This window comes from Saimiri boliviensis, chromosome 10, assembly GCF_048565385.1.
Source record: "Saimiri boliviensis isolate mSaiBol1 chromosome 10, mSaiBol1.pri, whole genome shotgun sequence".
Classification (NCBI taxonomy): Eukaryota; Metazoa; Chordata; class Mammalia; order Primates; family Cebidae; genus Saimiri; species Saimiri boliviensis.
This window is the reverse complement of record NC_133458.1, coordinates 14,355,590-14,369,620: the sequence shown is the minus strand read 5'-3', so window position 1 is coordinate 14,369,620 and position 14,031 is coordinate 14,355,590. Positions and strand designations below refer to the sequence as shown.

Genomic DNA, 14,031 nt, shown 5'->3' with positions numbered 1-14,031 from the left:
CATATTTCTTTTTTTATTACTTTCAATAGGTTTTAATTTTTTAACAAGATAGATCTTGTAATGTATATCCTTATAGGTATACAGCATGCCTTAGCTTCCTGATATGTTAAGTGGAGTGGCAACTCTGAGGATGAAACACATAATATATGTACATGACACATAAGTGGTATTCACTACAGCTTTTTAATAGTAATTATAACTCCAAATTATTATTATTATTATTTGTATCTGCATCAGTATAAAGGTAGCAGAGAAACCACAGTATGGTAAGAATTTTTCTAGTTATTCTAGACTAGACTAGTAAAGACAGTTACTCTTTTTTTTCTGTGATATATATATATATATATGTGTGTGTGTGTGTGTGTGTGTATATATATATATATACACACACACACACACATATATATATATCACAAATATATATATATATATATATATATATATATTTGCTTTTTTGTCGTGATATACTTTTCCCCAATTTTTTCAGCACTTTCCAGTTTTTTTCAATTGTCAAACAAGGCAAATACACTATAAGTGACTGAGATAAACAAAAACCACTCCTGATGGCTGAGTAATCACTGAACAGGAATTCTGACACTGAAATTGACCTGGGGCTCACTCGGCGTTTACTTGAAGGTGTGGTTCTGAGAGAGTAATTCACTTAAGTCACATTTTTATATTGGTTGATGGAGGTGAGAGAAAAGAGCCAATGTGTTCTTTTTTCTTTGAAGGAAGGGGAAAGGAGGAAATTGTAGGAATGTTAAGAGAGTTACTCAATTTCACCTAGCTATTATCTTTAAACTTTATCATGTGTGTAAGGTTGCTATATTGAATGGTTATCTTTAGGAAAGAAATGAAAAGACTAAGAATGTATTGGAAATCACATTAGATCAATGGTAAATCAGGTTTACTGATGGACCCCCTGACCATGGGCTAGAAGCTCCACTGCCCTCTTCTGGTAGAGTTGCCTAATGGCAAGTCCAGTTCCTGGGTGTCTGGAAAGCTTATCTAAACACCTGCCTTATCAACCAGCACCAAATATCACAGTTGACTACAAAATATTTTTAAAAAGACTTTTTATAATATGTAAAAACATATTCATACAGACCAACTTGTAAATTAGAAGGTGTTCACCACAGATTATTTGAGAATTGATTAATATATTCATTAATATATATTTTTAAACAAATTTCAATAGGTTTTGGGGAACAGGTGGTGTTTGGTTACATGGATAAATTATTCAGTGGTGACTTCCGGGATTTTGGTGTACCCATCGCCCAAGCGGTGTATGCTGTACCCAATGTGTAGTCTTTTAATCCTCGCCTCCTTCCTGCTCTTCCCCTTGAGTCGCCAAAGTCCATTGTCTCATTCTTATGCCTTTGCATCCTTATAGTTTAGCTCCCATTTATAAGTGAGAACATGCAATATTTGATTTTCTATTCCTGAGTTACTTCATTTAGCATAATGGTCTTCAACTTCATCCAGGTTGCTGCCGGGTTTTGAGTGATTATATGAGGGCAATTCCTTAAACTGGGAATAAAGCTGTGAGCATTGCAGGTACAACCTTGACCCTCCTGGAGCTTGTGGTCTTGTGGGAAGTCACGGATAATATGTCTAGTCACACCAGTAAGCCTAAAGTTACAAACAGAAAAGTTTATGAAGGGTAAGCACCAGGGCCTATCAGTGTGTATAACAGGAAGCAATGATGCTGTTTGGCAGAAAGTTGGAGTAAGGACAACATCAGAGAAAGATTCCCTGTGGAAGTGGTGAAACTGTAGATGAGGTAATATTTTAAAATGTAATTCTCATAATCCATATGCTGAAGCCTGTGAATAGCTCTAGGCCAAGAATCCCCACTCTCTGTAGTGGCGTTCCTGGTCCTGTGATTTATGTGGAACAAAGTGTGCTGTATGGAAAGGTTTGGCTTTGGACAGAAGAGGTTGGGCTGATATTCTCCTGCTCTCCTGGAGGAGCAGTGGGGTCCTGCTTTCAGGGAGCCCCTACCTGTGAGTTTCCAGACACGTTCAGAATGGTTCAGTGACCCATTTGCTTTCTGCCTCGTCTCTAAGATTTTAGAACCACTCTCCTAATTCTACTTCCTCCCTCCCTTCTCTTCCTTTATTCTTCAGGGGACTGAGCTATTATTCACTGTGTGAACTTGGACCCTGAGTTTTGCTCTCAGGAGTATCATGAATTGATTTATTCTTCATTTAAAATGAAAAAAAGAATTGAAGACTTTCCCAGGCTAGTGCCTTTGGTAAGGTTTAGACTTTATTTTATGATTCAATATGAGAAAAGCCAACTCAGAGTCCCACCCTAACCAGGATGGGACCTGTCTAACCAGGGGTTTGCCTTTTGAGATGTGGGAAGAGATTAGATGTGGGGTGATATCATAGATGACACTTACAGAATACACCAAGTCAACTCTGCTTATTTTTGAGGAGTTTTCAGAGTGTCACTCTGTGGTATCCTCTCCCCTTAAAGCAATAGCAACAAAAAACGAAACAGTAAAAGGCACTTTGTCTACAGTTCACCCTTTGTTCAATTCTCAACTTCAATATCTGTCCATTCATTTTTACTTCTAATATTTCTCCATGTTCTTAATAACTCCCCTTCTAGATACTCTGGCTTCTCAGTTCTTTTAGACTTTGAACCCTACCTTAAACTCTACCTGGTCTACAAAGTCTGCCTTAATTATGAGAAGCTGCATTATAAATAGTTGGTTCCCTTGCTCCTTCCACTTAAGCATGAAAAAGCTAATTTTTGTCTCATTTAGTCTAACAGACCTGGTAGACAGAAAGAGGCTAGCTTCTAGAACACTGTATTCAATGTGCTATTCCGCATGTAAAAAACCCTGCTCTCTTGCCATTTCAGCTTCCTCGGCCTTGTTTTCAAAACCCTCTTTCCAGACTTAGCTCCTCGTCATAATGCCTCAAAATTAAATCTTTGCTCTAACCAAACTGGCTTGCTTAGTCTTCCCCAAATGTAGTTTTCCTTTTTTCTGCCTCCTTTTGGGTTATGTCATTTCCGCATTTACGAAGAATCAATTATTTATCTCTACTCTGACCTATCCAAATTGCATCATTTTAAAAGACCCAGTTTAATCATTTTCTTCCCCTTTAATTCCTTTGCAAACCATATAGATTTACTCCCCTCTGTAGGATAATTCAGTAGGGCTTCTAATCTGTATCATATTTGGCAATTAACCACATTTTGCAAACACTGTACTGTTTTGCATTATTGGAGTATGTCATAATTTATTTTTTTTTCCAGTTTTTGATATTTATCTCTTATCTTTCCAAATAATCTCTTGGTTATGGGGAAGGATCTCCTATTAGATGTCTGTGTCTCTTGCAGCACCAGTCACAGTGTGTTGCTTCATGGGACTCGACACAATTTGGTCACTGATTGTTACTTCTTTCCAAGACCCGCATGATGCCCCAGGCTCTATGATGCTTTCAGTACTTAGGAAGAAAGAAGTTGACTCTGGAGATAATGGGAAACAGGAGTGAGTATGGAAGAAACGTTCATGAAATATGGTATTTGATTGATCGCAGATGATGAAATTGATACTTAGAACAAGTATCAATTTCATATGAGAAACATGCTCATGTTCACTCAGTTAACAAATATTTAAAATTTCTGATAGGTGTAAATTGCTATTGAATCTTGTTGGAAGAGACTGGAGCTACCAAGAAGATTCCAGAGTTTAAGACATTATTTATTAAGGCCTTCAAAAGCAAAGAGTACATCTTTGTATCATGCACACAGAAACAGACGCACACACACACATATACACTTGTACAAACACTTTATCCCTTAGTACATTTTTCAATGTACTGCTATGTACTACAAGGGGAAAACCTTCTCTTTTCACTTCTGAGTTCTTACGTATTTCTTTCCTTCTAAAACTGAGTTATTACCCAGCATTCAGCTCAGGGAACAAGCAGCCACTACTATGCTGGAACTCACCGTGACAACCTGGTGAGCATGACATGCTGACAGGCTATGTGGTTCTGCACGTTGTGCCTGCAGGTGGGCATGTGCATGGTGACTACTGTCTCTATGGCAGAATTATCCAGGCTCACTAGCAAAGAGACAGCTACCAGTGCCATGTGGGGCCTTGGGCTCATCACTGCCATGTAATGCAGGGGGTCACAGACATCCACGTAGAGGTCGTAGGCCATTGAGGCCAGCAGCAGGAACTCAGTCCCCCCGAAGGCCAGGGAGAAGAAGAGCTGGGTCCCACATTGGGCAAATATGGTCTTCTTTAGGAGGAGGTAAACCAATTCTGAGTGAACCCACTAGAGGTGTAGCAGGTGTCCGTAAGTGAGAGGTTGCAGAGGAAGAAGTACATATGTAGGTGGAGCTGCATATCCAGCCAGATCAGGAGTAGGATGAGCCCATTTCCCAGTAGGGTCAGCAGGTAGGCGGCCCCAAATAAGACAGAGTCCAGCCTGGACTGACTGTTACTGGAGAGACCCAGTAGTGTGAACTCACTCACCCAGGTCACCTTATTTCTCCCCATGGAGCAGGTGGGTCAGGCTGCTATGGAAAAAACGTGGGTTAGAGAGGACTGATCAGAATCAGAATTCACAGTCTGGCACTGAACAAAGGACTGTAAAGAGGACTGCAAATACTTGTATACTGTCTCTATTAGATCGTGAGCTTCTTGAAGTCAGAGATCTTTTCTGATTTTTAAAATATGAAGAGTCCTACCAAATGTTTCACAAATAATGTTTGTTGGGTCCATAAATATGAATGTTTAAAGTGTTTTTGAGGACTATTCTCTGATCCCAATATGTAAATATGTGTCCTGGGATTTGCCCTCATTCTCATTACTCAGGCTGGGGCCAGCGGCTCTTCCTGCTTCTTCCATAATCTAGGTTGGACCAATGATAGAATCGTTCACTTGGTTCTCAGTATACTGATTAATCAGGTTTAGTTTTAGGTTGATAAGATCAGGAGCTCATTGCAGAACATTATATCATCTATAATTATGTCCCAACTTCTTAAGATAATGCTGTTTCCTTGGTGAAATGTTGGCATCTGTTCGAATGTTAAAGTAAGTGATTAATAAAAGATGAATGCACACATCACTTATTTGCAATGACAACACTTGGAAACTGACGATGCCCACAGATGAAGTCAGTAAGGGAGTGGCTGCAAAATCCTTTGAGCTTTGTTCTGGGTAAACCCTTCTGTCACAGCAAAGACATGTTTGCCTTTGAGGCACCTCCCTGTTTACTTTGCTGGTCTGCAGCCCCTTTCAAAAGATACAGATGTCATTTTTTTTTCATGTGCTAAGAAATTTTATAGCTTTTATTTCTTTATGAATAGCAAGCCCCTTTAGCCCCATTTCAGTATTCACCTTGTTTCTTTGCAACATGGTGGGAGAACGTAGTGCTGATGATTATTATGAGAATAAAGAGAGACTGTGGGGATGCAGAGAAGAGTCTGTCAGGTAGAACAGCCCATTTGGATGCTCATTATGGGAGGTTTGAGAGAGAAGGAAAAAAAACCTCCAGAAATTAGGGTTGCCTCTGAAAATCTCATAGGACCCAAGGTGGATTCCAGATCAGAACTTTTGACATTAGCTGCATGTTAAAATCACCTGGGAAGCTTTGAACATTTTAGATGCCCAGATTACAGTACAGAGGCATCTCAGGTGGATAAAACCCAGACATTAGTATATTCATAACTTCGGCCAATGGGTTAATCAAACAAGCAGTGTTTAATATCTAAATACATGTGAGATCTTCCAGGTATCTTTCTGGCATTAATTTCAAATTTAATTGTATTAGGATTAGAGAACGTAGTCTGCATGATTTCAGTCTTTTAAAATTTCTTGAGATTTGCTTCATGGCCCAGTGGCTTATCAGTCCTGATGAATACTCCATGTGCACTTGAAAAGGCTGTGTGTTCTGTTGATGTTGGATGGAGTGTTCTATAAATGTCAGCTAGGTCTAGTTGGTTGACAGCATTGTTTCAGTCTTACATATCCTCTGTATCCTTACTGATTTTATGTCTACTTGTTCGTTCACTGAGAGGCAAGTGTTGAATTATTCTACTCTAATTGTGTATTTTTAATTTTTTTTGGAAAGAGTCTGGCTCTGTCATACAGGCTACAGTGCAGTGGTACAGTCATAGCTCACTGTAACCTCTGCCTCCAGGCTCAACCAATCCTCCCACCCCAGCCTTTGGAGGAACTGGGACCACAGGCATGCACCACCATGCTGGGTTAATTTTTAAATTTTTTTATGGAGACAGCATCTCACTATGTTGCCCAGGCTAGTTTTGAACTCCTGAGCTCAAGCGATACACCTACCTTGGCCTCCCAAAGTGCTGTGATCACAGGCCTGAGCTATGGTGCCTGGCCTGATACCTTTTCAAAATTTCTTCTTTTTTTTTGCTGCATATATTTTGAAGCTCTGCTGTTGTATGCTTACATATTCAGGAGGTCAAGCTTACTCTTATTTTATTTTGCAAGACCTAAACTATTATTAATCCCATCTAGTGAAATTTAAATTTTACGTATTTTGTTTTTCATCTTTACAAGTCCTATTTAGTTTCTTCTGTTTCTAGGACTGCATTTGTTGACTGATTTGTTCCAAGTTATGAATCTTATTTTTCTGGTTTTTCAAGGTCCAGTAATTTTTTTACTGAATGTTGGATATTAGAAATCGTAAGTTGTTTAATACTTGATTTTGTTGTATTCTATTCAAGTATTTTAGACTTTTTCTGACAGTTACCTGTAAATTGGTTTGATGCTTTCGATTTATGGTAAGTCTATGGTAGTCTTTTTCTAGGGCGAATTTTGCCCAACTTCTAAGACATGGCATCTTTGCAATTCATATGGAGTGCTTTGTATATTCAGTAAGGTTGTTTTATTCTAGCCAAAGCCTACTAAAATGAATCCTGACCCCGCAGGAGTTCTGGAAGTTGTTTGTTTTATAGCTCTCCAGTAATTTTTCCTTCTTGGGAGGTTGTTTTTTCTCAGTCTTACAGGATTTCACAGTCCTCACATACGGATTGGTGTTTAGCTAAGGACTCAAATACTGATTTCTGGAGCGGGTTTCCTGTGTAGCTCATTCTTCCTACTAATCTCTGCATCCTTCACTCAGCAAGATTTTCAGGTCTGTTTAAATTCCCTGTCTTTGTGCCACAATGTGGATATTGCCTCTTGGCAGAAAGTCTGGGTGATTGTAAGAATCGCCTCATTATTTTTCTTTCTCACAGGAATCACAGTTTTGTGCTATCTGTTTTTTAATATCTGAAAACAATGTTTTTACATAGTTTTCTAGTTTTCTAGTTGCTTGCTAGTTGCTGGGTAATTCTATCATGTTACTTCTTCACGTGGGAGTAGAAGGCCTGTATAATTTTAAAAAATCTATTATTCTATATTCTTAGAGAGTTCTTTCACTTTATCTTTCAACCATCTTACTGATTTTTTAAAAAAAGATTTCAGGAATGAAATGTCCTGTTTACATATAAGAAGGAAGGACTGTGTAGTAACTGTGGATTGACTCTGCAATTGTGTAGGTGGGACTATGTTGGGATGCGTTTTTGCCTTGGATGGGCAATCTTATCAGCATTGTAAGCATTGAAATTGAGGATAAATTATGTCAAGCGGCAGAGTTCACTTTAGGATGAGCAGGGAGGGAATTGATTAGAAAACTATTAGTTTCTACAATGCCAAAGGGGTGTTATTTACTTGGTGAAAACACCAGCAACACTACAGGTTCTAGAACTTCCAAGAAATTTTATCTTATGTGTTAGAGAGACAGAGAAAAAAAAAAAAAAAAAAAAAAACAACACCCCCCCCCCACCGCCTTTTTTTTTTCAGAGGATAAAGGCTGAAGGCTTGATTCTGGTGGCAGATAGTGGTAGAGGAGCTGACCTGTGCAGCTAGGCACCTTCTATTACAATGCCACATCAGAATTTGTAACATCTCCTGAATTCCAATAATTAATCAATTGCTAATTCAACTTTAGCTTTCTGTTTGTATGTTCTAGTTGTGACAACCTCCTTTTTATCAATATAGTTTAACTTCCTTTATATTCAAGACTTATGTTGAATTCTCTCACTCAACATAATCCTACATATTCCATTCAATTTTATATTTTAAATTTGTTTTTATTTTCTTATCCTTTAAGGTCAAAAATTGACTCGACATGGTTGATGAGCCATGCATATAAGAAAATGTCTGCTTGTTTATGTCATATGTTAAGGATCATTTGGCTGGATGTAATATTTTTGGATTATACTTTCTTGCCCTCAAAACTTAGTAGAAAATTATTTCATTACCTTTCTGTCATTCCTTATTATACCTTAATGTAGAGAAAAAGTTCCATGCCAGCCTGATTGTTGGTTTTCCCTGGGGAATCTACTATTCTTACATGTTGGATTTTTTCATATATATTTAAAATGTAACACTTGCTCAGGATGTGTTCAAATGTGAGTCACTTTGAATGATTATATTTTTCTAAAACCTCTGGTGAGCCCTTCATTCCCTCCCTTCCTCCCTTCCCCTCCCCTCTCCCCTTTCTTTCTTTTCTTCTTTTCTTTCTGGATGTAACCTGGCTAATTTTTGTATTTTTACTACAGACTGGTTTTACCATGTTGGCCAGGCTGGTCTCGAACTTCTAATATCAAGTGATCTGCCCACCTCAGCCTCCCTAAGGGCTGGAATTACAGGCATGAGACACCACCCCTAGCCTCTTTCTGAATTTTCATATAGGTTATGGAAAGTAGTGGCTAAGAGACTGGGCCCCGGAATTAAAAATACCCAACACCAACTCTTGCCTCCTCTACTTTCTGGTAGTATGCCCTTTCTCAAAATAATTAAATGCACCATGTTATAATATCATCCCTCTTCCCTTATTCTTTACTGCCCTATTATTCTCTTGAGAATTGCTTTCTCCCGTTGTTTATGGGATACAGTCTGCAGAGCAATGTCTTTGATGTCTTAAAAAGCAGAAGTCCAAAGTAGAAGGACAAGTGTTATGTTCTTTGATTAGTAGTATCCGTGGATTTCTGTGAATTATTTAGATATTAGGAAAAAGTCCTATCAAGATAGAGTAATTCACCAGATGATTATATTTTAAACATTTCTACAAGTATTTATCTTTCTTGGCATTATCACATAGCTTGTCTTAGAGTTAAGATTTTTTTTTTTTCCTGGGGGATCAGATGCCCTTTAAACTAAAAGTCAGAGCATGAATTTTTAAAAAGATTTTCTTTAAGTCAGGGTCTAGCTATGTAGCCCAGGCTCGAGCTCAGTGGCACGATTGCAGCTGACTGTAGTTTGAACTCATGAGTCAGGCAGTCCTCCTACTCAGCCTCCTGAGTAGCTGGGACTGCAAGTGCACTACCACCCCAGCTAATTTACTGAATTTTTATTTTTAGAGACAGGGTCTCACTATGGCACTACAGTGTCCAAGATAGTCTAAGGCTTTTGATAAGTATAATTAAAGTATCTGCTGTCAATATTTCTTTTTGTGAATTAAATAATTTAATATAGTTTATTATTTTAGTTTGTATTTATTTGTTGTTGAGATTAAAGATTTTTTCGTATGCTAAATGTTATAAAACAAGTTCTACCTTTGTATTTATTTTATTTCTCCATTTTTCTGTTTGCATGTTCACCATTTTCTTATTGATTGGTAAGTGCCCTTTAAATTAACATACAGTAAAATTGACTTTCTGGGGTGTATTAGTCCATTTTCACACGGCTGATAAAGACATACCTGAGACTGGGAAGAAAAAGAGGTTCAATTGGACTTACAGTTCCACATGGCTGGGGAGGTCTCAGAGTCATGGTGGGAGGTGAAAGGAACTTCTTACATGGTAGCAGCAAGAGAAAATTAGGAAGAAGCAAAAGCAGAAACTCCTGATAAACCCATCAGATCTTGTGAGACTTATTAACCGTCATGAGAATTGCATGAGAAAGACCAGCTACAAGCAACAGAACTGGAATAAGTATTGGTAAGGCTGTGAAGAAGCTGGAATCCTTGTTCATTGCTGGTTCTTTGCTGGAATGTGAAATAGTTCAGCTGTGGTGGAGAGCGGTTTGGCAGTTTCTTAAAAAAGTTAAACATAGAACTATCATGTGACCCAGCACTTCCACTCCTGGGTAAATATTCAAAAGAATTGAAAACAAGTATTCAAACAAAAATTTGTACATGAATGTTCATAAAAGGAGAAACAATTCAAATGTCCGCTATCTGACTGAATAAACAAATGTGGTCTATCCATATAATGGAATATTATTCAACCATAAAAAGAAGCGAAGCACTACTACATACTGCAATATGGAAAGACCTCAAAAACATTATTCTAAATGAGAAGCTAGATACAAAAGGCCACTTATTGCATGATTCCCTTTATATGAAATGTCCAAAACTGGCAAATCCATAGAGACAGAAAACAGATTAGTTGGGAGAGGGAGTGACTGCTTAATGAGTGTGGTGTATCCTTTTGGGGTATTGAAAGTGTTTTGGGGTAGACTGAGATGAGGTTGCACAATGCCGTGGCATTAAAATGGCAAAAACTGTGAATCATGTGATATGTGAGCTTTACTGCGGTTAAAAACTTTAACTAACAATTTTAAAGGATGCTCTTCATTTCCGGTTTTTCAACCCTTTAGCTTTGTTGCAACAGATTGAGTAAAAGTTTGAACTGTTCTCAATTCATGTTTTTTTTTTGTTGTTGTTGTTTGTTTGCTTGTTTTGGTTTCTTTTTCTTTTGTGGTCAAGACAAACCAGAGATTCGTAATATTTAGTTAAGAAAATGTTTTAGTCTGATTTTTAAAATTTGTTGGGCCAGGCACGGTGGCTTATGCCTGTAATCCCAGCACTCTGGGAGGCCCAGATGGGCCAAGATCACAATGTCAGGAGATGGAGACCATCCTGGCTAACATGGTGAAACCCTATCTCTACTAAAAAATACAGAAAATTAGCCTGGTGTGATGGTGGGCCCCTTTAGTCCCACCTACTTGGGAGGCTGAGGCAGGAGAATTGTTTGAAGCCAGGAGGCAGAGGTTTCAGTGAGCTGAGATCATGCCACTGCACTCCAGCCTGGTGACAGAGTGAGACTCTGTCTCAAAAAAAAAAAAATTATTTTAAACATTTTTTCATAATAAAATTATCACTACTTTGCTTTATGATCTAGTATTTTAGAGCTCAAAAATGTGTGTATGAGAAGAGCAGGACGAAACTATCTCCAATGGGGAAGCAGGATTCTTTCCCTGCTGAATCCCATGGCTTACTCTAATCAGGCGTAGCATGGCCTTCTAGTCAGGATGAGCGCTGAGCACAGCCGTCATTTCACAAGAGGATATCCTTAGCCCTGATTGTGTACAAGATGTTTGTTTGAGGTCCCACACGTCTGACTTTCTGGTCAGCAATTTGCTACCACTGAAAATTTGAAAGGGAAACAAGCAGAGGGATGCTCATGTGACTGGCACACAGCCCAGTCATACTCATCAGAGCTGAGAGATCATTACCGGGACTTTGGCCCCAAACCCATGGGTGAATTCCCCAACCCAGTGAGCCTGCCTGCACCATGTGTGAGTTACTGGAGTGGCCTTTGCACCTCTGACCTAAGGCTTGTTTGATCCCATGGGCACAGTGAATTTTGTAACTTAAACCATTTTTCCCTCTTTTTCTCACTGACTGCAGAAACATATATTTAAATATTTTTTTTTAACAAGAAATAGACTTTCTTCCAATACACTTTGTGCACTGCCCTGACTTCTAATTTAATCTTTCTTCCTAATTCATATACACTGGTATATCTTTTCTCCTCCCTCCCCCTTTCTTTCATTTATGAAAATGAATATATTTTATTTAACTTTCTGTAGGGTGTATGTATTTTTAAGTTATTATAATTCACATTGAGAAGGCGGCACGGGCCAAAGATGAAGTCTGGATAAAATCCATTTCTCTATTACCTCAAAAGAGAGTAGTACTGATTGTGGCCCTCTCAACTGTTCCCTTACACACACACACACACACACACACAGCCCTACACAGATGCACATACGTACACACACATGCATACACATGTTATCCTGGAGAGCAAAGTCCAATGCCCACTGTCTTCAGAGTGAGGTCCTCTCATTACCCAAACCACTCTCTACTGTTTCAATGCAGACCTCCTCATCAGAACTCGACTCAGAGCTGCCTTCACATCCTTGTTGTGCAGACTGTAGATGAGAGGATTCAACATGGGGGCCACCACAGCATAGAAGAGCACCACTAGCTTTTCCTGCTCAGCTGAGGCCATGGAGCGAGGCTGCATGTAGGTAAAGAGGGCCATCCCATAGGACATGGAGACCACAGTGAGGTGGGAGGCACAGGTCCCGAAGGCCTTGCGGCGTCCGTGAGTGGAGTGGATCCGCAGGACAACAGCTACAATGTGGGTGTAGGAGAGTGAGACCAGGCAGCAGGGCACCAGCAGCACCACCACACTGGAGGCCACTATGACCACCTGATTGAAGGTGATGTCCACACAGGCCAACTTGATCAGTGCCAGTGTCTCACAGGCCACATGGTTTAGTACGTTGTGCCCACAGGTGGGCAGGTGCATGGTGAGCGCCGTCTCCATAGCAGAATTAGCCAGGCCCACGAGCCAAGAGACAGCTGCCAGTGCCACGCAGAGCCTTGGGCTCATCACTGCTATGTAACACAGGGGGTCACAGATGGCCACATAGCGGTCATAGGCCATTGTGGCCAGCAGCAAAAATTCTGTCCCTCCGAGAGCCAAGGAGAAAAAGAGCTGGGTCCCACATCGGGCAAAGGAGATGGTCTTCTTCTCCAGGAGGAAGTGCACCAGCATCTGAGGGACCCCGCTGGAGGTATAGCAGATGTCCACGAGTGAGAGGTTGCAGAGGAAGAAATACATGGGCAGGTGGAGTCGCACATCCAGCCAGATCAGGAGCAGAATGAGCCCATTGCCCAGCAGGGTCAGCAGATAGGCGGCCGCAAATAAGACAAAGAGTCCAGCCTGGGTCCCCCTGTCACTGGAGAGGCCCATTAGGTTGAACTCACTCACCCAGGTCACATTGTCCCTTCCCATGGAGCAGATGGGTCAGGCTACCAGGGGAAGAAGTAGAGTTAGGAAAGGAGAAGTTAAGGTCTCACTTTAGAAGTCGTGGTTAAGTCCTGGGCTAGGACTGGAGATGGGATTGGGACATTGAACCTCACTTCTTCAATCTAGGTGGTTAGGAGGGAAAGCAAAGTTCTTGAAGAAAGAAACATTTGGTTTCTGACACTAAATCACATTTTGAGAGATTCTGAAGGATGAAGTTACTGTTTTGGTCATCCTTTCACACCCTGGACCCAGCACAGTTAGTAGAGGAGGTGATCTATCAATGTAGAAGGAATGACAGAGAAAATAGGATGAGAGAAAGAAAGAAAAACGAAGGAAAGACAATAGAAAAGTGGAAAAGGAGGGAAGGAAAGTGGAAGATAGGAAAGAAAGGAAGGATTCTTCACTGAGGGGTAGCAGTGGGTAAAATATTGTAATCAGACCCTTGAGAACTATAGGGATGTCCTGGGGTTTCTCAGCTCATTTCTTAACTCTGGATTGAGCTGCTCTTCACGCTGTTTCTAGGGCCCATCGAGTCTAGACAGGAATCCTCTTACATCCTTTTCATTTCTCCCACCAGTCCAGATAAAACTGAAGTCCCTGAAACCAGTATCTACTAAGCCCCTGCTGGTGTGCCGGGGTCTGTGCCAGGCATTGGTTACCTGCCTGTGAGTAAGAAAGAGAGAAGCATGGGTCCTTGCATTCTTGGTTATTATAATTTATCCAGGGACACAGAGATTACATCAATAATTACAAATAATTAATTAAGTATAATTGTGCTAAGTGCTATAAAGGAGAAGAACAAGGTTAGTATTTGGCTAATTAAATTTGGAGCTTTGTAATTAAATTACCGCAGTAGTTACGCCTTACTCCCTAATAACATGCAGTTTATAGAATGAGTTTCAGGCATTTATTTCTATGTTTAAACAAATGATTAAC

General features: G+C 39.9%; 1 protein-coding gene across 1 annotated transcript; it reads right to left on the bottom strand.

Moving 5' to 3' along the window:
* Positions 1 to 12,138: 12,138 nt before the first annotated feature.
* On the bottom strand, positions 12,139 to 13,080 carry LOC101039596 (olfactory receptor 2F1-like). Its single transcript, XM_074378818.1, has one exon. The coding sequence runs from the start codon at positions 13,078 to 13,080 to the stop codon at positions 12,139 to 12,141; it is 942 nt and encodes a 313-aa protein (XP_074234919.1).
* Positions 13,081 to 14,031: the final 951 nt, after the last annotated feature.

Coding starts and splice junctions, on each gene's coding strand:
- LOC101039596 (XM_074378818.1), bottom strand. CDS start 13,080: ATGGGAAGGGACAATGTGACCTGGGTGAGTGAGTTCAACCTAATGGGC.